Source organism: Natrix helvetica, assembly GCF_964273705.1.
Source record: "Natrix helvetica genome assembly, chromosome: 1".
NCBI classification, from domain to species: domain Eukaryota; kingdom Metazoa; phylum Chordata; class Lepidosauria; order Squamata; family Natricidae; genus Natrix; species Natrix helvetica.
In genome coordinates this window covers 287,906,660-287,929,995 of record NC_138548.1, presented here as the reverse complement: position 1 = coordinate 287,929,995, position 23,336 = coordinate 287,906,660, and the positions used below count along the sequence as shown (strand labels likewise).

The 23,336-nt window shown below is 38.1% G+C and overlaps 2 protein-coding genes across 5 annotated transcripts in view; one reads left to right on the top strand and one right to left on the bottom strand.

Moving 5' to 3' along the window:
* MFAP3 (microfibril associated protein 3) overlaps positions 1 to 1,520 on the bottom strand; it is an 8,871-nt gene extending 7,351 nt beyond the window's left edge. The window contains exon 1 of the mRNA XM_081934966.1: positions 1,387 to 1,520. The gene's annotated coding sequence lies outside the window, so the exon portion shown is untranslated. The remainder of the gene's footprint in view (positions 1 to 1,386) is intronic.
* On the top strand, positions 1,488 to 23,336 carry FAM114A2 (family with sequence similarity 114 member A2). 4 transcript variants are annotated; one of them, XM_081934964.1, is made up of 15 exons: positions 1,488 to 1,522; positions 1,988 to 2,096; positions 5,045 to 5,253; positions 6,188 to 6,287; positions 7,666 to 7,761; positions 8,206 to 8,318; positions 11,268 to 11,402; positions 11,583 to 11,741; positions 12,699 to 12,828; positions 14,209 to 14,288; positions 17,397 to 17,531; positions 17,735 to 17,874; positions 19,012 to 19,084; positions 20,200 to 20,253; positions 21,524 to 23,336. In XM_081934964.1, exons 3-15 carry the CDS (start codon positions 5,059 to 5,061, stop codon positions 21,623 to 21,625), a joined length of 1,512 nt encoding a protein of 503 aa, XP_081791090.1. In that variant the 5' UTR covers positions 1,488 to 1,522; positions 1,988 to 2,096; positions 5,045 to 5,058; the 3' UTR covers positions 21,626 to 23,336. The 4 variants fall into 4 exon arrangements, with proteins under 4 accessions (XP_081791090.1, XP_081791091.1, XP_081791088.1 ...); XM_081934965.1 differs by having other exon boundaries at positions 4,885 to 5,253; XM_081934962.1 differs by having other exon boundaries at positions 1,516 to 1,640.

Genomic DNA, 23,336 nt, shown 5'->3' with positions numbered 1-23,336 from the left:
CTGAATCCCTCACTACTAAATCATTTTGTAAGACATTAATCATTAAATCATTACATGTTAGTTAACAACTAATATAAAAGACAATTAATTGAAAAACATACTTTTCAATTAATCTTTGGATTAAATGAAAAATATCTTTGAAGGCAACAAATATGTACATGAAGCAACCAAGAGCTGTGCTTGACATTTTACATCCAATCCCCAAAGATTTCTTAAGAATTATTAGCTATAATTACTAAGATTAACTGCTTCACAACATCAGCTTTCATAATAGCTAAGAAAATTATTCAGGCAATTCAACATAATCGAACAACTCTGGAATATAATTCAGCAAAGATATCACTGGATACTCATATTTCATCTTGCTGAAATAATCCACAGGTAGGCACAGACAATATTTAGGGAAATCAAGAGGTGTGTGTGTGTGTGTATGTCTGAGAGAGAGTGAGAGAGGGAGGGAGGGAGACAGATAGAGATCAGGATGCAGATGCTTCTGAAATCTCTAGTAAATTTTTGGAATGCTTGTCCAATTGTAGACTGATGCTCTCATTTATTTAGGGTGACTTTAAGCACCTGGAGACTTTGTTTGTGCCTATCCTTGCAGTTTTCTTGGCAAGGTTTTTCTGAAGTAGTTTGCCCTTGCCTTCTTCCTAAGGCTGGGAGAAAGAATGACAGGCCCGAGGTCACTCAGCTGGCTTCATATTTAAGCCTGGACTAAAAGTGCCGGCTTCCCAGGTTCTAGCCTGGTGCCTTAACCACTACAACACCAAACTGGCTCCATGCTTCTGAGTTTACTACTATGATAATTGCTACTCCATCAAGGGGCAAGGAGAGACTGCCTCGAGTTAAAATTGCCTGGAGAACCTGTGCCTCATCTCGAGGGACCAGACTGAGGGAGACAGCCGCACGCGGGCTCCTTCTCCGACCCTCTTGAGTTAGGCCAGAGGAGGGGGAACGATGGCCCTTTTATGACTTGTGGACTTCAACTCCCAAAGTTCCTGAGCCAGCCATACTAGGCTCGGGAATTCTGGGAGTTGAAGTCCACAAGTCATAAAAGGGCCATCGTTCTCCACCCCTGAGTTAGGGTATCTCATTAGGGTATCTAACTCAATTACTGTATCTGCATTACTTCTCCGATACACAGTCGGAACAGTAACAACCTGGCCTAGCCCTCCGCGGGGCAATACTCCTGGCGGGCAGTGTTCCTACCAACAGAGCTCCGGGGTTCAAAGACTCTTAACACAACATGACGTCCCGACAGCGCCAACAGCGTCATCCCCCCCCACCCCCATCGCGCTTGATCGCCGCGAGGAGCGTCGCCGGCGAATTCCCTTCTCGGGCCCTCTATCCATCCTCCTCGCCCACCGCGAAGATAACCAGCCTTACCTGTCGAACTACCCAGCCGGTCGGTAACTTTTCCTGCAAATTCGTCATATCCGGTAACGAAAAAAAAAGAAAAGAAAAGAGCGAGGTCACCTGACTCCAGGCTTAGTGACGCTCTTTCCTCCTCTCCATGGTTGAGGTACAGTAATCTAGAGTGCTGGGGGCCATAGAGACGTGGCTGTTTCTGGTGTGATATTTCAGTGCTGCAGAATCCGGAGAGGACAGTTCCTGCGCTTCGAGTTTGTTTCGATAACAAGGTGCATTTTTCTTACTTGGAAATGCCTTTTTTATGCCTTTGCTGCTTTGCTCTGGTTAGGAACATTTATTCCCATCAATTTCCATTAGTGATGATGCCAGTTAAAATCCACGCGAGTTGAGTGGAATAAATCTTCCCTTCCTTCTGTTTGGATATATTCCGACCCCCCCCTCCCCCTTCCCTACCAGGTTGGACTACAGCTCCCAGTGGGCTTCTGGCTAGGAGAATGATAGTTGCAGTTTTCAATGTTTGTCCAGTGTTTCTACAAGACGTTGATTTGCTGGAGTGTTGATGTGTCAGAGAAAGAGAGTAATCAAAGACTTTTGTATTTACTTGCCCTACCCACAGATTTTCAGAGGATCCTTTCGTTTTAGATCTTGATCTTTTAGATCCGACAGAAGTAGCTGAGTTTGGACTGGTAATTACAGTTTGGCTGGAGTCCATCCTCTAAATTCAGGTAGGTGTCTCTCTTCTTTCTCATACCAAAGGTTGCATCTTGGAACAAAAGTGGCTTTTGTAGCTAAAACTTTACTTACTCCTACTTACACATTTTGCTTACTCTGTATTCTTTCCTTCCCCCTCCCTCTTGATTGCCTCATTTAATAAACTTAACTTTATCCCCTTCTCCACATTGTTTTCTTCTTCTTTCTCTCTCTTTCTTATATAAAGTTGTATGACTAAAGTTTTTGAACCTTATGCAACACTGATGTAATACTCTAAATATCAACAGTTGGCTGAAAGGTCACTTGGATAAGTGGGATACTCTATGAGTAAGCATGCATAATAACAGCACAGGCTTGGAAAATAAGGTAGGCATCATATGCTATGCTGGAAGATTGTCTGAAGGAAATACAAAAAAAAAGTGAGGGGTGGTTGGTGGGGGGCACCAACTTATTGTATTAACTCCGATTTTCTGTATAAAACACAAAATTCTGGCATGATTTCATATGTTAATCGCAAGGCACTAAACAGGTAATTCTCGCTGTATCAAATGAACAAAGGCAATTATTTCTTTGAAATTATTATTCATCTCTCATTTACACTTACATATGTCTGCCTATCCTGCAGTTTTTTGGGGGGGGGAGGGCAAAAGCAGGAAAGAACATAGGAATCTGATATATAAATTACCTTGAAATATCAGTTCATTTACTATCTTTCAAAATAGACCAAGGTTTTTCACACTTTTTGATACATTAGAAGCACATTATTTTTCTACTTAAACCAGAATACTGTTTCATGTTTTTACTTTTGTATTTCTTGAAATGATAATGTAGCCTATTTATTTATTTTATTTTATTTTATTTATTTAATTTGACTTCTTAGTCGCCCCCTCTCCCCCCAGGGACTCGGGGCGATGTACAAAAGCAACAGTCACAACAATATAATTAGCCTATCCTTAGCCTTTCATTTCAGTTGATCTAATGCTGATGCTTCTGACACTTTCCCACTCTTGTCATGTAGGTTGTATTAAAACAACTTGGCATATCCCTTGGGATGATGAAATCATCCATATATTAAATGAAAGCTGTATGAAACTTGTCCCAAGGGCCATAGAGTAGTTGTCTATTATGCAAGTTATTTATATTCTTCCATTTTTGGATAGTCAACACAAAACAAAAAACAACAGCCTAATAAGTGCGGAATGTGTAACAATAAAATCTCATATCAATTTAAATATGGTAGAAAGCCAACTAGGAACAAGATAGTTCTCTTAATGAAAGGATTTTCAAAGTCTGTGTGACATAGACAAGTTCCATGCAAATAATTTGTTTTTATTATTCTGAATAAATGTATTTAATTAAACATGGAACCAATAGCAGAACTTGTGTAGTCAATTTAAATAAAAAAAAGTGGAATACATTAAGATACCTTGGTCCTGAATCCTATAAGTCAGTGATGGCTAACCCTTTTCTAAAGGTGTGCCAAAACTGTGCATGCACACTATTGTGCATGCCTGCATGCCCACCCACCGTATGTGCATGCGCCCCTCCCCCTACACATGTGCGCAGCTCCCCCCATGTGTGTGTGGGGGGGAGTTTTCGCCTTCCCCATGCTCCAGAGGCTTTCCTGAAGCCTGGGGAGGGTGAAAATGGCCTCCCCCGGCCCTCCGGAAGGCTGAAAATCAGTTGTCCAGCCCGTACATGCTGAACGTTGCTATGCTGGCAAATATGGCTCCGCATGCCACCTGTGGCAAGCATGCCATAGGTTCGCCATCATGGCTATAAGGCATATTATAATTAAATAATTAAATACATAAAAATAGATACTGTAACCAATATAGGCTTTGAAAGAACTATGAAGCCATTGTTTCAGCAATATAATGATCTGTTTTTAGAATCAAATTTTGGTTTAATAGCTTTCTTGCCACTATGGGCTAAAACCTCTGGGCATTGAAAATATTCAGTTTCATGTGGAATGACTTGTCATGATCCAATTATAAATCACCATGGTTAGGAACATTTGGAACTGCTACTGTAGACTAAATTGGACAAAGACATTTCTATCCATAGCCACACACATGTATGCAGGATCAAAACTAGGAAGAATAATTATATCTAATATGACTTAGCTGTTCACAATACTCTTCAGTTTTAGAAAAGTGTGTAGAGTTTAAGAGTTGCGAAGCTCTCTTAAATGTGGGAAGCTCTATGTTTCATTTGAGGTCATTTGTGTTGTTAAAAACATACCTGTAAAAGACACAATCTATTTATTATCTAATTGCTTTGCAATCAATTTCAAAGCCATTCTAAATATCTATCTATCTATCTATCTATCTATCTATCTATCTATCTATCTATCTATCATCTATCTATCATCTATCTATCATCTATCTATCTATCTATCTATCTATCTATCTATCTATCTATCTATCTATCTATCTATCTATCTATCTATCTATCTATCTATCTATCTAGTCAAACAAAGGACTTCTTATAATTCTCCTCTGCCTGCTGGCTTAACAGAGAGTAAAGTAGTTAGCTATTTAAGAATAGAATGATGAATCTAGAGAGTCTCAATAAAATAGTTATATTTTCTCAAAGGAGTTGAAATAACTAATAATTATTCTTACATGCCTATTATTTTTCATCTTGCTTGAGTGATATCCCTATGCAAACCACTGAATCAGAGATGCTTACTTCTGAGTAAACATGCATAGGATTGTGTTATATATGTGTTTTAATATTTATAATTGTCTGGGTAATCTAGCAAGTAATAAACTAGTTTCTCTCAATCTCATTTTTCAGGTAAATTGTATTACTTTTTTTTGCATTCTCCAAATGCAGATTTGATTTTTACATAATTAGTAGTAAACTGTTTTGCTGTACTGATACACTTTATTTAAGTTAAAAATATATGTCACATTAAGCTAAAATAAATAATTATAATAATTACTTATAAAACAAGGATATGCTTTGGTCATGTCCCAAATGGAAAATGAGTCACTGACGGAAGATGTGGGTGAACCTGATGAAAATGTGCAGAAGTCAGTGGAGGAAGATGTGACCAAGAACAATGGCGAGGAAGCCGAAGCTACGTTTATGACCCAGAAAAGTCCAGAAGCCAAAAGTCCAGAAGCCACAGTCACTGAGCTCAGTGGAGCACAAGAGCCACAGGTGCAAAATATATTAGTATTTATGCTAAAACTTGTCAATAATTTTCAGTTTTATCTCAAAATACTCACTTTTTCTATCTTCCGAAGTGAAACATTGGGGGGGGGGGGGCGCGTGCTGGCTACAAAAGTCAGTTATTATAATTCTGTAATTTAAACGGAACCTATGAATTTCAATCTGCAGTTGGATTGTATCTCCTGAGTTCTTAAGAAAGATAAATATATCATGTGCAATCAAGTTAATTACATGTTACTTTAGGATCTTAGGTCAGAATAATAATATAATTGAAATATATATCCTTACTTTTTATGGCATTAATTTGAAAGCAATTTGTATCCATTCTGTTACTGTAGATCTGCTTGCATAGGTGACTATACAGTAACTGTAACTGCTGAAAAATAGACATAAATACACAGTTTATTTATTTTCCTATTCTTGACCAAATTGATTCATACAAGATGAATTGTTGTATTAACACAATATAGTTAACAAATACAAATAGTTTTTCTCATACTATGAAGAAATTTGAGGATTGTGTACCACTGTATCTTTAATGTTTTTAAACAACGCTTCAGATTATATTAATGTAGTTGTTAATTGCGAAGTCATGTCCAACCCATCACGACACCATGGACAATGTTCCTGTCCACTACCATACTCTGGAGTCCATTTAAGCTCATGAGTTTTTATATTATATTAATAAGAATGCCTTTTTCTGTAGAACAGAACGTTGTTTTTTTATTTGAATGTCTATCAGCTCTTTCCCCTTTAAGCATCTAAGTTTTCTAACTGAAAGAAAAGAATGTTCTGTAAAATAGTGATGTAAAAATGTATTATTTATTTTTTCCCATATATTTCCTTTGCTAGAAATTAGTTTTAATAGTTTGGTTATTTTAAAAGGAATAAATAACTGCTTATCTTGTTCCCTTTTGCTAAGGTCTCAGGTCCCATTGAGAAGACGCAAACAGGATGGGGATATTGGGGAAACTGGGGGAAATCCTTGCTTTCAAGTGCTTCTGCTACAGTGGCCACTGTTGGTAAGAATAGCTAAAACTTTACAAATCCAATGCACTTTCTTTTCTAGTTCTTTTTTTCTTTTAGAGGTTAATGGGGGCAACCATAAAAATACCCTATGAAAAGTAAAGGAAAATATAGAGCAAGATCAAAAGATTTTTTTAAAAAATATGTATTTGTAGAACAGTAAATATATCTTGGTCTTTTGATTATGCATCACTCAACCAATTCAATCCTACATAGCCTTTACAGCAGGCATTTAAAGGTTTATATGTTATCTCTAATTGAAAATACAGAGGAACCATATAAAATTGAGATTAAGCTAGTGGCTAGACTGAGCGAAACAGTAGAATGCATCTTATTGACTTTTATTTTGCTTGCTTGGATAATACAGGCAAATCTAAGAGGACCCCCAGCCTTCCTCTCATCAATAGATGCATCAATAATGCATTGTCACACAATCATAGGATTTTTCTCTCTTGTCATGCCCTTCTCTTTGCGGTGTTGGATGGCAAACATAAAATAGTGCAAGTGTGGTTCAGGAGAGCTGAAATAGCAATAGCACTTAGACTTATATACCGCCCCGTAGTACTTTAGAGCACACTCTGGGCAGTTTACAATGCCAGCATATTGACCCTACCAATCTGGGTTCTCATTTTACTGACCTTAGAAGGATGGAAGGTTGAGTCAAGGATTGAACTCTTGGCAGTGGGCAAAGTTAGCCTGCAATACTGCATTCTAATCATTGCCACACCGTGGAACCCCAGAACACGTTCTTTATTACTCCTTTTGTAGAGCCATTCAAGCCGGATATATTCTTCCTCTGATTAGTAATCCTGATTGCTCTGTCTTGGCCCATGCCTAGATGAGCTGCCATTTATTGCAGTGCATATGGCTAGGTTTGGATAGCAGCATGGAAGATCTGGACCTTGATAGGTCAAGCTCCTGCTCCAAAGAAGTTATGTTAGATATTACCAAATTGTATACAACTTTAGATATTATCGCACTCCATGTAAATTTTAGAAATCGCATTTTTGTAATTTTACATGTTACATTTTATGTAATTTTAGTAACTATCTCATTTATAGCTGTCATTGATTGTTTCTTTTGGGTCCTACTGGCGGGTTCTAGTCTGGATGTTTTAATTTCACAATGTACTCTTATTTTAATTTTGTCTCAAATTTTATTTACTAAAGTAGTTCCTTAAGATTGAGTTGTTGGTGCTAATAGATTCCTTATAGGCCCATTACTTGTACTGGTTTAAGACTGTTAATAAAATAACCTCTGCCCCCCCCCCCTCCAAAAAAAATTGTCTCTTTGCAACCTATTGATTTTTATTTTGCTTGGGCAATTCATCTTATTTTTTTTCTTCAGGGTTAACATTATGTCTTCTTTCTCTAGGTCATGGAATCTCAAATGTTATTGAAAAAGCAGAAACATCCCTAGGGATCCCCAACCCTACTAACTTACCATCTGATGCCAGAGATGCAATAAAAGGTCAGATCTTATTTTAGTACATAAAATATTTCATATATAATGACCTTTGTTACCTTTGAAGGGATCTGTACTCTGTGGCTGATAGGCTGAGCCTTAGGCTGTCATTACTGCCAAATAACAAGACTTAGAAATATTGGTGTTGCTGGTATCTTAGAAATGTATATATCCTGAAGCACCTGCAACCTTTGTATTGCTGTACTTTGTTCAGGATATAAAATTTATGTCAGCGTTTGAGTAAATCTTTGATTTTGTACAGTGTGAAGATGGCAGAGTTGCAGTTTTTGATACCAGTCTAGATAGAAATGGATGTTTATAACTGACAGCAGGAACTACTGGTTAGGTTCAGAGAATTGCTCTTTTTAGTTTTTTATGCCTACGGAGGGTTAGGGTACTTTGAAATATTCAAAGACAGTTTTAACCATTAAATGAATGCTTTTGTTTTAGAAAGCCACAATTCTGAAGAAGTAAGTGAGGAGAAGAAAGAGACTGAAAATCCCTCACCTCTCAGTGGTGCTTTTGGAATGTTTTCCACCATTTCTTCTGCTGTTCAGAGCACAGTGAGTGAGATTGAAAGAGTTATGTATAAGATGATACTTTTTCTTTAAAATGTTTACCTAAAAATGGAGGGGCGTCTTTTACACAAGAATGGGCTGAGGGGCTGAGAAGAGAATTGTGGTTGCGAGACTACCGATAACCTTATCTCTGCAAACTAGCCTCATGAGTGAAACTTCCAATTGCAGAGACAAGCTAACAGGTTTCCTCCAATCATGAGCCTTATTTAATTGACATCAGCTGATGCTGCGGAGAGTGTGTAACCGGTGCCCAGCTGAGACAGGGAGCGATAATGTTGGAGTGTTGTAAGTCCATTAAAATGTCAGAAAACAAAATAAAATAAATATCAGTACTTCTAAGCGAATGTCTTACTTTGCAAAATAAATGTTTTCTGTTTCATGTTTACAATATTGATTTCTGAATTTTTGGTAAGAAAAGTGGGGGACATCCTATAAATAGGGGCATCTTATAGACGGAAAAATACAGTATGTCTTAGTTTGAATTTGCTATGTCCTCAGTTTATGCCGTCAGTCCTTTAAAGTAGACCAGATCAGGAAATAGATGGCACCAAAGACTACAACTATACATATTTGAGATTGGCTATAATAATAGAACCTTGCTAGTCTGCCTGTGTTTTTCCTTCCTTCCCTCTTACATCCCAGACAATGGTGGGGGGGTGGGGAGGTTGAGTCTCTTTGTAACCTTATCCATCCATTTAGCAGATATTCTTCTGCATCTGGTGCTTCCCTGATAGTCTTTGGATTCTTTCTCCAACCTTCTCCATGGCTCTGTGAAGGTGCATTACATTGTCAATCAGGGGTACAGTTCTTTTCTTATTTTTATCTTTAATAATTGCTTTGATTATAGCCAGTAAATTATTTGTGACCTGTTTAGGGGTCTTGAATTACAAGCTTTTTTCCTATCATAAAGAATTAGACTAATCCTGGCCATTTGAACTTTAGCAAATTCTTCAATTGATGAAGATGTAATGTATTTACAAAGCATTGGTGTTTGAATGTTGTTATAATTCCATGTTATTTTATAACTTGGTTTTCTGAGCAGACATTCTCATGAAGCAAAATATATCTTAATTTAAAATGTCAAGATATACTGAAGATGTAATAATCATAAATCATTAAAATAAAGAATGGGATAAAATACTTATAAAAAGTAGCCCATTTGTTTATTGTATCTTTGCACCACCACCCCTCCTCTCAATGAGTCTGAGTAGCATACAAATTGAAAATGAAAGAAATAATGCAAGATAAGTCAACGGCAGAAAAAAACCAGTTGACAACCCACCATAGCCCAAATCTGAGAAATAAGTTAGATCCCGCGAGACTCGTTTTTAAAGAAAACAGGGATGGTTCCATTTGAATCTCTGGGGGAATGCTGCTCTCTGAATAAGTACTGTAGTAAATCTTATCTAGTGGGTAGCAATAGCGATAGCACTTAGACTTATGTCACAGTGCTTTTACAGCCCTCTCTAAGCGGTTTACGGAGTCAGCATATTGTCCTCAACAATCTGGCTCCTCACTTTACCGACCTCGGAAGGATGGAAGGCTGAGTCAACCTTGAGCTGGTTAGAATCGAACTCTTGGCAGTCAGCAGAGTCAGCCTGCAATATTGCATTCTATCCATGTGCCCCACCACAACTCTTATTCACAGATCATATCAGATTGCATTGTTTAATGGATGGCATCCAGAGACGACAACTCTGGCTGATATTACAGGATGAGAAGAAACAATGAGAGATAGCCCTTCAAATTACAAGGCCCTATGCTGTGTAGAAGAAGACTTGTATTCTGTAGCAGCTGAAACTTTATGGTAGTCTTCAAACCCCATATAGAATGCATCATAATAATCCACACAATGAGGAAACTCAAGATACGTTGTTCTTTGCTATACTGTGTTGTGGCCGGCCAGCGAGCAGCAGAGCTGGCAGCAGAGTCGGACAGTGAGGAGGTTGGGGAGGAACATGGGCCAGTCCTGGAGGCTGGGGAAGGCTCGGATGAGGGCTCTGTGTCTCTGGCCCCATCTCTGTGAGGCAGAGATGGGGCCAAGGCTGTTTGGCAGTTCTCAGTTGCCTTCGGAGCTAGACAGCAGTAAGGCAGAGGAACAGCTGGAGCCTGTTCCCAGTGTGTGCATGCGCAGAGCTGCCAGAAGAAAAGAACAGCTAAGAAATCAGGGTCAACTTGGGAGTAAAGCCACATGTGGATGGTGAGTGGCCGATCCCATAGGAAATAAAAGAGGAGCAAAAGGGGAGTGGGCTTTTGCAGGAAACAATTTGTTTGTTCGTTTGTTAGTTCATTTCAGGAGTGTGAAGATTTGTCCGTGAATCCCAGAGACTCTGTGCCAAGTCTTTCCCTGTACAACAGTGCGTTTGGAAAATATTTACATGGCAGCTTTCCAAGCTAGATAAGGTCTGTGGTCATAACTTCACCTTTGAAAGACTATTTACCAGGCCTTTGCTGAATATGAATGAGAGGAATACACATTCGTTTAATAAAAGGGGTTTTGTCGGAACCAGGAATCTGCTTCGTGCTTTTTGGGGAAGCCTAGGTCAGAACAGACTAATCTGAAATGAGGCAGAGTAAAATTGAGTGTTAGTATACACCAGGGATGTCAAATTCGCATCTTCACGGTGTGATGTGACATATCAGGACTTTCTCCCCCTTTGCAAAACAGGCGGAGCCGGCACGTGATGCATCTAGCCCACGAGTTTGATAACCTTAATATACACTCATAGCTGAGCTTTCTTTTAATGTAGCCAATTCAACAATTTTCCCATTTTGCTACCTTGTTTCCCAAGGAAAACGATATAAATCAATCCTGTATTTTGAACATTTGGCTTCCAGAAATTCAAATGGGCACAGTATATCTCTAACATAAAACCGTTTCTTTCTTTCAAAGCCATATCTTAAAAAATGCAAATCTCTCTCTCTTTTTTTTAGGGGAAAACAGTTATAAGTGGAAGTCTGGATGCATTAGAATACATTGGTAAAAAGACAATGGACGTGATAGCTGAAGGTGACCCTGGATTTAAGAAAACAAAAGGCTTGATGAATAGAAATTCCACACTATCTCAGGTATAGGTTTTCCACACAAAACCTGGGAGCGATTAATTTCTGATCCTCTCATTGACAAATTATCAATCAACAGAATAGTTCATGGCCTAGCACCATATTTATAGCCGGTGACTTTTTCTCTGTGCATGCTTTTTTTAAAAAAATGCTGCTGTTGTCACACTTCAGCTTCTTTATTTGTAGGTCTTGCGAGAGGCCAAGGAAAGAGAACAACAGAGGACAGCTGCTGAGGTTTCCATGACTACAGAGAAGAAAGCACATTATGGATTGCTTTTTGATGAGTTCCAGGGGCTTTCTCATTTGGAAGCCTTAGAGATGCTTTCCAGAGAGAGTGAATCAAAGGTAAATGACCTTAAGCAATATATATATTTTTTATTTTTACAATTGAGGAAGAATAAAATAGGGATCTATATAAACTCTGGGAGATGAATCCATTTACAGATTCTTTGCAGCACCAGTAAATAAAAGCCAATCAAAGCAGGAGAAAAGATTTCCTGTGGTCACCAATTCCTTCTCTCTGCTTCAGGTGGGTCAATGTGTTTTTAAGTAAGAGGCCTAAAAAGGGTTTTTATTTCCAAGTGTTGTTATCTAACTAGGATGCTCCAAAGAAAATCAGTTCCATTATATAATATGGAAGCACAAGCATATGGAAACGCTTTTTGCTCCCATTTTCCAAAAAGCTTTTTTTTTTTGTTACTCAGTGTTGTGGCCTAGCAGCGGCCGGCTAAGCTGTTGGTGGACTCTGACAGCGATGACCATTATGGGACTGCTCTGGAGGATGAAGAAGACTCTGGAGGGTGTTTGGAGTCAGAGCAGGGACTAGAGAGGCCTGTTGGCCACCAGGTGGCATCTGAGTCAGGGAGCAGTGAGGAGGAACAGAGGGAGGTTGTCCCTGATATGCATGTGCGTAGCGCTGAGAAGAGAAGGGAGCAGCTGTGGAGAAGACGTCATAGAAGGAAATCGGGACAGGTGGCTACTGTTGTGGCCCCTCCCAAAGAACTTATAGGTGGAGCAACGGGAGGGGAATCTTTGCAGGAAATAACAGACCACTTTACTAGCCGTTGAGAACGCATTCCGTAAGTCTAATCTTGGTTTCTTGAAGATGGAGTTCTAGGCTCCTAGCCAAGGGGTGGTTTTATCTCCGTAATTAGTCATGGTAGACAGCCAAGCCTGTGTCTGCATATTCATTAGAATCACGGGACAGAACACGCAGTCTATTTTTTTTAATACTCCTGCTGTATTTCTCATATCAGATATGAAACTACCGGATCCACAGTTCTCATTGTATCTTTCAAACAGGTGAAATCTGTTATAGGTACACTTTCTGGTGAGGAGTTTGCTACTTTAAAGGAAGAGCTGGAAAAGCTGAAAGAAGCATTTTCATTAGCTGAATTTGATGATGATGAAGATGAAGAAGAAGAAAAAAGAGGTAATTTGGCAGAATCCTGGCCGTGCAATAGTATTTAAAGACTTCTTGATGTGGGTGAGGTAGCTTTCTAACATTCTGTAGCATTCAGTCTTTAATGCTTATATTTTAGAGGCTCTAGCTTTTCATTATAATCAAGTGAAATAAATAATAGTTATTAAAACTATTCCACCTCCAGGTAGGCCTGGACTTGTGACCCCAATGGAGCCCCAAATTTCTGTTGCTAGCAAGACAGTTTTGTCTCATTTTATGACTTTTCTTGCCACACCTGTTAAGTGAATCACTGCAGTTGTTAGTAAGATGGTTGTTAAGTGAATATGGCTTTCCACATTGACTTTGCTTGTCAGAAGGTTGCAAATGTGACCCCGTGGTCCTGCAACCATCATAAATACATGCCAGTTGCCAGGCATTCAAATTTTTATCATATGACTGTGGGAATGCTGTAGTGAGTGTGTGAAAAACAGCCATAAGTCGCTTTTTTCAGTGTTGCTGTAATTTCAAATGGTGACTAAATGAATAATTGTAAGTTGAGAACTACCTGTATTTTAAGGCTCAGTTCTTCCGAGTACTAGATAATTAGTGTACATATAAATGAATGACCAAATAATAGCATGGGACTTCCTTAACTAACATAATGTAGAGAGAATCCCGGTAGTCACAGTGGCTGATTGGGACCTTAGGGAGGAGACTCATAATGGCTCCTGTGTCTATAAATCAGGCAACTTGTAGGTGAAAAAGAAGAAGACAAAACCACTCATGCTTGTTCCATTATGTTGCTAGTATTGTGTTGGTTGCACAGCTGTTGACATGTACCTATTACAGGGGTTGGGCTGTTGCGGGTTCTCACGGGTTCAGAAGAACCTCTAGCTAAGAATCTGCCCAGTTCGGAGAACCTGCAAATCCCACCCCTGGCTGGCCTCACCCCACCCTGCCCCACCCCTCAAAGGAGTCCCCACGCGACCCATTTGGGATGCCAAGTAAGTACAAGGGTCCGCACGGAGGCTCGAGGAGGGTGAAAAATGGGCCTCCGGAACCCGGGGGAAACTGTTTTCGCCCTCCCGGCGGCTCAAGAAAAGCCTCCGGGGTCCGGGGAGGATGAAAACGCCCCCCTCCACCATTTTTCAGGAGCCCACCCAGCAACCCATCATGGCCATGCCCATTGAGCAACTGGGCAGGGAACCTGTTGCTAACATTTTTGAAGCCCCCCGACCTATTACCTTTAGAAAGCATCTACAGCCCCTATCTTTTGATCACAAAAATTATTAAAAAGTGTGCTCATGTTGTAAAGAACAGAGATATGGCCCACCTAAGTAATGAAAAACACCAAACAAGCCTTTATGTAATTATATTGAAAATACACAATCTACATCCTGTTGTTTTTAGAAGACGAAGATTTCACAACTGAAGTGGGCATACTCTTTTCACAGCTGCGCATCTGTCTAAAACCAGCTAAATTGCTCCAAGTGAGTAAATACTTGTTTTTAGCTTTTAAGATTATGTATAGAGTTGTTTTGGATGCAGTTTGGGCTTCTGAAATTTGTAGTAACTTGTTCTAACTAGATTAACTTTTAAATTTTTATTTTTATTAGTTTATATTAAATGGATTAATAATTAGTGATGTACAACAGTACTTTAAAAGTAAAGGAATTTTGTAACTTAAGAGACTTTCTGCCTGGGAAAACCAAGGAAAATCGTCAAAACCATACAAAAGTGAAAGTTAGAATATTTTGGACATGTGGTGCGTCACCTGGAAAAATACGGCATCCTTCACTTAATCTTCCAGGGAAGGATTGAAGGCAAATGAGGTCCAGGCAGAAGAAGAACATCATGGATTCAGAATCTAAGGGACTGGCTTGGGCAAAACTCAGCAGCACTTTTTTGTGCAGCTGTTGATAAGAATAGGATCACCAACATGATTGATCCAATGGCAGATATGGCACAAGAAGAAGAAGAGAGACTATCAAATATTAGAAGTGCTTTTCAGTAATGGACATCTTTTTTTTCCTTTTTTTTGTAAAAAAATTATTGGTTTTAAAACATTTATGGGAAAAAGGTAAAAGGGTACATAGAAAATTTTGGTAGCTCCCATGTTAGTAGTAGAAATCCCTCCAAATCTCACACTTCTACAATTTTAAAAATAACATAAACAATAAGCATAAACAGAATTCTTACTTTATGTCAACCATGTGTTCAATCATCTCTTTCTTTGTCACTTTCTAGTATATCTAGTATATCAACAATTACAATAATATTTCAGATATATTTATTTTTGCAACCTGAGCCTTTTCGATATTGCTTCGATATGACATCTTTTTCTAATACCTGTAGGCAAGATGAGTGGCAAACAAGCCAAATAAATAAATAAATGTTTCAAGGTGGCTCTGTTAGCAGTCATATTGTTGCAGCTCTTTAAAATATCCAGAATCTAAGCTAACTAAACTTAATTTTTGGGCATTGGCTTGTTACCTTTTATATGTTTTATATGGTAAAGTTTAAAGAGTAGCTTAAGGAAATAATCAAAATATTTTTTCTTTCAGGAGATAGGTTGTCAGAGTTTTGGCAGCGTGACTAGTATTATGAGATAAACTAGTATTATGAGCATAGCACACAGAGCCTTTACACAATTAACAGTAGTTTATATATACAGAAATATACAGACATACAGTACATGTGGTTAAATAAAATCCCTTACCATTTAGCTCAGACACAAGTAGAGAAATGAAATACACGATGAGAGAGAGACCCTCTAATAACCACACACACACACACACACACACACACACACACTTCCCATGCAATGATTTCTTCTCCTTGCCTCAACCTTTGCTTCAGCTTACAAATTATAGTTTACAATCTTACATCAGCTGGCAGGTATTAAATCCTCAGTACCTGACATGGGTTAATAGAAGTAGAATGAAAATATATTTTGTTTTGAGTTTCAAACAAAACAGCTGCATCTGAACTTTCATATGAGTATTCTGCTCTATTCTATCCTGCAATACAAGTCAGAATTGTTCAAGTGTTCTAAAAAAAACAACAACCCCTGAAATATTTTTATTTCATCCATAGGAAATAATGCTGAGGGCCAGCTCCTGCTCCCTTGTGTTTTACAAGAGGGCCAGAGAAATAAAGGGGATTGTAGTTCATGCATTTGTCACCCCAAGCACAAAACAGAAGTAGAATTGTGGTGCTTGAAATATTTCAAATGGCGCAATTCAAAATGACCAGATTTTATTCAGTCTTAAAATTCTTGAAAAAGAGATTTTTTCCAATCAGAATATTTCAAAATTAAAAGACACATTTCCTTGTAGTAATGTGTACAAACAGTAAGTGGCGCTGTTTTCCAGGAGAGAATAACAAAATTCCAATTTCTGGGTTGTATTGTATGGTGTTAATTGCTAAAAGAAAAAAAATACTGTTTTTAAAACATTCATTAGCTAAAAGCAATTCATATTTTCTTGATTCGTAAAAGTTTTCATTAATTCAAACTGTTTGTGCTTATAGCAGAGCTATACAGATTGGCTCTGATCTGTAATTGCCAATTTGGTTAGAATCATCATATTGAAGCAGTTGAATAGTATGATCTATATTGTCTGTTCAGTTTGGAGATTAGAGCTTTTTCTGTAAACCTCCCACTTCGGATAAATCTCTGTGACTCAATTGTCATTCATTGTTATTTGTCTGATTTTAAAAAAACTGGTGTATTCCTCTGGTTTGGAAAGCTTGTACATATATACATCTTTATAATTATCTTGCACATACTTATACATGAGATTACATGCTCATATACATTTTTAGATGTATGAAACATCTTGGGTTGGTTGGGTGAGCGAGTGAAGTTTCCCAGGCCACATGAATAAAATTATATCTATAATTATATCTTAATCCAAACAATGGCTTATATTTATATATTACATGTTTACCCAATCACTGCACTGTACCATTCCCCCAACAAACAAAAAGAAAGAAAAATGGGACTGAGCTGTTTCAGTCTTGAATGGGAAAGATTACAGACTTCAGAATTATGTGCAGCATTTACACATCTATTTTCCAATGCTTCATTCTATACCAGTCTGAAGAACCATAATAGCATTGCACAGATAGAACCAGTTTTGATTTCCAGTGACTAGGATTGGGAAGGCAGGGAGCAATTCATGTAATCAATGAATGGTGACCACTTACTTATAGGGAGATGTGTTGTGATGGAGATACACCGTTTGCACTCTCCTCATGGACATGATGCTAGCTTGAGATTTTGCTGCAAATTGGGAATGGAGAACATGAAGCCTTATAGATATTATTCTCTCTGGCATCTATTGTCACTGGTCATATTGGCTGGGGGATGCTGGTAATTCAGCCGCCTCCCCATACCTCTGTAAGGAAAATGATGTATTTCTTTAAAGAAATCAGTCTCCTTGCCATGAAGCAGGCCTTTGATATTTTGTTATCACCATCACTTGGGAAAAAATTATGAATTGGGATCTTTTACTTTTTCTCTGCAGAGACTGGATAGCGGCATTCTCCTGACCAGCAATTGGTTGATGTATCTCTTTTTTTTCTCCCTTGGGCAGGCAAGGAACTCTGCTCATGAATTAGTTAAAAACCTCAACGTGCAAGTGGTCAAGGAAGCAGAACAACATGAAGGAGAAGGAGACCAGGAAGTGGGCTCAGGAGATACTGAGCAAGAGAATAAAAAGTCAGTGGAGGTAATAATTGTAATCGAAAGAACGCTGCCGTTTAAACGGATTTATCCATTGAAGAGCTATCACCATATCCCTTTATCCTCAAGTTATGATCTCTGAATGAAGTCTTGGAGGGGTGGGAGGTGGAATGTGAGTTGGATGTGAAACTAATGTCATGGCTTCTTCTTTTAAAGAAAATAGAATAATATCCATTTTTAACTTTGCAGGATATTCACATGGCTGCAATCAGAAGCCTGGCTGAGTTGACGGCTTATTCCATTGAAATGTTCCACAAAACTGCAGCATTGGTTCTTCATGGGGAAAAAGAAGACGTGTTGGCTATAATACGAGCTAAAGCCCTTTCCCAGTAAGATTAATCATGCCTGTCCTCTCTATTTCTTTCCCTTCTTCTGAAAAAATGTAAGAAGATTAACAAATACCTGGTTCCTGCTAACCAGTCTTTGTTTAGGGTAGTGGAATAAAAGCCCAAAGATTCTCCTACGCAATTCCTTACTTCTGTATGTCCATATCTGGTATAACACAATGCCATGAAAAGTCTTAGGTTTATAAGCATTCCAGTACTTCCTCTAGGAATTGTTCTTACTACCATGTTTATAGGCCGCGTTCTGCTGCTTATGGCTCCAAGAGGCTAAGGAGTTCTTTCGAGGCACATTTTGAATGTTTTCCTTCAGTTGAACCTTCTTATTTCTCTTTAGTAATGGAACTTATTGGTCAAAATAATGAATAAATGAGATGAGAAAGGGGCATGTAGAATTGAGCACACAGCCTGAAATACAGCCTGGTTAGCAGTTAGAGAGTTCCCAGTTCTAATCACCTTCTGAATCTAAAATTTTGATACAGTAATCAGCCTCCATGTCTTACTATCTATCACTGGAAATTAAGAAGAGTATACCCTCTCCTCATTTATTGATTAGTGTTCCATTCCAAAAGTCATTATGTGAAATGGTTGCTAAATGAACACGAGAGAGAGACACAGAGGGACAGAGAGAGACACTGCTAAGTTCACTGGCTACTATCTGATTCAGATAAACCAAGGGACACTCCCTCCCCCAAAGAGCACTAAATAATGCAGCAATGTTGCACCATCCTTTTTTCAACATCTCTCCCAGAAAGTGTATCAATTTAATAACCCTGCTGAAAGAATTGACTGTGCTAAACCTGTCCTCACTGCCTTTTTTTCTTATTTTTTTTCCATACAGAGCTAAAAGAAATATTTGCAAGTTAATTGGAATCTGTGTTTTCATATCCCTTCAAACCACCAAGAACCTGCTTTAGAAAGCCTTGCTTTTCTATTCATGTGTTTTTCAAATCAGCTCATTATGGCAAAATCAGAGGTTCCCAGGCACACCAGTTGCAAATTATGTGGGATATTTAGAGACTCACTGACTAAAAGCTTGTAGATCATCCTTAATCCTATACCTGCTAAAAGAAACAAAAAAGATATATATTTTATTTATGATGTATTGTTCTTTTTGTTTTTTAGAATGACCATTATGCTGTGCAAACAATTGTCATCTCTCTCTAAAGAATTTGCCACATGCTTAACAACTGCAGGGGTAAGATGCTGTATGATCTCTAATGCTAAAAAGCTTTTCATGAGAAAATAGAAAGATTCAGCCTCCAGGACACATATTACTGTTTTTGTTTTATGCTATTTCAAAGAAGGGTAGCCTGCTATTTCCTGTAACTTCTATGATCAGCAAAGTATTTTACTTCATTTTATTAATAAGACGTTAGAGTTCACCATTTTTAAAAGATTTTTTTTCCAGATAAATCAGAAATGGTTACAAGGGTTGGACTTTTTCATAGATTTCTTCATGTCAGATGTTTCCTCTATTTTGCTTTAGATCAGGGGTGTCAAACTCAATTTCATTGAGGGCCACATCAGGATTGTGTTCGACCTTGGAGGGCTGAGGGGAGGGGCTGAGGCATGGCCATGGTGGGCGTGGTCATGGTGGGGGTGACTTGTGTCTAGGGGGCTCCTGTGGTGGCCAGGTGCTAAGGCAGGACTTCCTTGAGACCCTTCCTCGCCCATTATAACCAACCTATCTTCCTTCCTTTCCTTCTTTTTCCTTCCCTCTTTATTCTAATTTCTTCGTCCCTCCCCAATTCCCTTATTTTTCCTTTCTTGCTCTCTTCCCATCTTTTTTCTTTGTCTTTCCTCTTTCGTGGCCCTTGCATGCTCAAATGCAAAAGGGGAAAGATTTCTCCTTTCGCTTTGTTTTTAGTTTTGATAGCCCACTGGCAGCCAAAATGGGGCAAAATGTGTATCCCCCCACGCCCCATTTTTTGCCTGGATGGCCTCCTGCAGCACTCTGGTAGCCAAAACAGGATGCGCAGGGCGGGACTCATGGCTCCCTGTACCCTGTTTTTGCTAGCAGAGGCATCGTGGGCCGGTCCTTCGCTATTTCCAGCCCATGGGCCAGATCCAACCTGCGGGCCTTACACTCCTGCTTTAGATGCTCAGGTTACTTGTATGAGAGGATCCATGCCACCTTGGATCTGAATATTACACATATTCATTTCTGTAGCATGGTGAATAAATTATTTAACTGATCAAAAATCAAAAATTTTGATTTAATTTTAGATATACGCAACCTGTATTCTCTTCAAGATTTTTCTTATTTTGGCTTGGTTTTCAAATGCAACTTAATATGTCCAATCTTTTCAGGTGGAGGAAAAGGCTGATGTGCTCAACCCTTTAATCACGGGAGTGTTTTTGGAGGTCAGTTGCATATATAAATGCTTGTGAGGGATGGATTCTGAGGAAAACATTTTGACCCCTGGCCTGATATCTGGCTTGATATAGCTGTGAAACTGGTACAGGTAGTCCTTGACGTATGACCACAATTGAGCCCAAAATATCTGTTGCTAAGCAAGATAGTTGTTAAGTAAGTCGTGCCACATTTTACAATCTTTTTTGCTACAGTTGTTAAGCAAATCTCCCATTAACTTTGCTTATTGGAAGCCATCTTTTAAGATTATAAATACTGATCATATGACTCTGGGACAGAGCAGTTGTCATAAATACATGCCAGCCAAGCTAAGCACCCAAATTTTGATCCTGTGACCTTGGGGGTGCTGCAATGATTGTAAGTGTGAAAACTGACCATAAACTTTTTTTTGGTGCCATTGTAACTTCATATGGTCACTAAATAAAAGGTTGTTAGTTGAGGACTTACCTGTATTTGGTTCATAGTACCTGTTTCTGAACTTTTGTTGTGTAGAGAGAAGGGGAGTACATAAAATGGCAAATGTTTTGGGATGTTCTTTTGCTCAGGACAAAACAATCCTATCCAATTTGGGATGAACAAATCAAAGAAAGAAAACATTTGAAACATATAACACAGCTTAGGTTCGAATGATCCACTTTAGAATTCTCTTCTGTGATCAAAACAGTTCTTGCAGTTTAAAACAGTCACATTTTATTCTGAACTCAGACAGACAAATGTCGTGGAACATGTGATCTGGACTCTTTGCTCAAACATTCAAAATGGCAGTTCAGAGTTGAAACACTTTGCATATTTCTATGAAAATACCCTGGTGTCACATGATTTATTGCCCTAAATCCTAAGGATTATGAGCAATATAGAGCTTTTATGCAAAGGGCTCTGGTTAGGGCTTCAAAACACTTCCTCTTCTTCATAGCATAACTTTATGCAGACTAAATACATAACAATGAAGATTAATATTCCATTCTCCAATCTATATCCAACTGGCCAAATTATATAATTAATTCCCATAGATTAGATCAAAACTGAAATAACGTAAAAAGGGTTTTAAGAAACGGATGGATGGCTTTAAGTGAATACGAAACAACTTGTTTATGTAATATGCCCAGGTTCCATTCAAATTACTTATATTTGATATACCTATTCGTCACTATTTATTTTACTAAAACAATTAATTAGAGACAGATGCCAACCAAACTCTGATCGTTAGAATGTATGAATGTTCTTTATTCACCTGACAAGCCTTTTCATTCTCTTTTATAGGCTTCCAACAGTGCCTCTTATATCCAAGATGCCTTCCAACTACTCTTGCCAGTGCTGCAGATCTCGCACATCCAGTCTCAGAAAGAGTTATCTCAGCAATAAATCAAAGTCTGACTAGACTGGAACATCACTTCCAATGCACCTGAATGGAAGTTCCCTCGTTCCTTAAGAAGATGAGAGCATCTTAATATAAATTAAGACATATATGTTGACTTGTGATTTTCCACCAACCAGAATAAGATGCTGAAAGGCCATGATGTAGCCACCTACCTATGTAGACAAGATGGCAGCATAGGCAGCATAGGAAGTTTGTAATGCAATTTATCTTTGTCATTTTGCTGGATAATGTTCTATCTGCTTCTGCTCTTTAGTCTTCTGCATTACACTCCTTGAGATAAGAGCGTTATTAAGGAAAGACTTACAGCGCAAGGGGCGCATAGCATAATAATGTTCATGGCATGAGACCTTAGATTATTAGAGTCAGTAACTGCTGCAATTGCATTATACTCACGTTGAAATGCTATTTTAAGTAAAAAATGCCCAGTACTCCAAAGAGATGCTGAGAAAATAAGATTTGTTTCAGGACATGTGAGTGATATTTCAATTGTCTATTCTAAGATCTGGAGATCCCAAAAGGAAAAACAAACTTTATAAGAACGGCTAAGGTTGTAGCTTTAAGGGTTATTTGAAAGGAGAAAAAGGGGCCACTTATATATTTTGACTTGCTCCCCAGTAAGCTTTATGCTTCAGGTGTGAAAAGGTTTTAGACAAATTAATGGTCTGGCCTTTTATTGATGGACATTCTCTACTAGTGCTAATTTAGAGATAGGCTTGGGTTGTTTTGTTAAAGAAACACTTTTTATGTAATAACATCTGACGTTTAAATAAACACATTTTGCTAGATCTTACTTAGTCAATAGATCTTCAGTGTCCTACTTCCTTAGCAGTAAATAAAAGGAGCCAGAAGGAGTTGACCTGATTTAAAGAAAAGTAAGGCTTTTGATAAATGCCTTGAGGTAAGATGGGCGGTTTATACATTTTATAAATAAATAAATAAAATGAAGCTACCAAGGGGAGTTTAGAACTTGGATGCAGCATCTCATGACTCATTAGCCCCATTTCATGACTCTGGATATTTCTATGAAAATAATTTTTCAGGTTCTGGAACTTTGCCTGAATTCCCAAATTGTGATTTAATTCTTCATATCATAATTCCAAAGACTCTTGTCTTTTTTGTCCAATTGTTACATTGTACAATTTTATCTTGTCCCGTAATGTATATATTTGTTTACTTGTTCCTTCCTAGAATCTGCTCAGGGAAATTCTACTAAGTTTTATGTTTTGAACAAGCAGCTTTCTATGATTAAAATGACTCAAATATCACTTCAGCAAAGAAAAAAGAGTTGAATTGCAACTTGTTTTACTTTAGTGAATGTCCTTGCTTTTACCTTTATTAGCATTTCTTTGTTTTAACTGTGATTCTAATTTCCATCTGGTTGCTTGATGGCCTTAGAGTTACTAAGTTACTTTATTACCATATTATAGCATTTGCAAGGAATGTTGGAACAATGCATTATATACATATGCATACATGCGTGTGTATGTTGTGTGTGTGTGTGTGTATTTTAAAATGTGTAAACACATATATGCGTACGTACATACATATACACATTCAGTAAAAAATACCCCTTAACTTTACAAATAAATTAGGCTTTTTAATTTCTAGCAAAGAATCTATTTTATCTATTCTAAATACTGTATGTATGTGTATATTGTATACAGAGAATAAATGTCTTATGATGCAATAAGAAAA

Bases quoted from the DNA above. Each gene is read 5' to 3' on its own strand.
- FAM114A2 (XM_081934964.1), top strand. From the start codon at position 5,059: ATGTCCCAAATGGAAAATGAGTCACTGACGGAAGATGTGGGTGAACCT. The intron at 8,319-11,267 runs GTGAGTGAGATT...TCTTTTTTTTAG, and splicing joins CTTCTGCTGTTCAGAGCACA to GGGAAAACAGTTATAAGTGG. The intron at 17,532-17,734 runs GTAATAATTGTA...TTAACTTTGCAG, and splicing joins AGAATAAAAAGTCAGTGGAG to GATATTCACATGGCTGCAAT.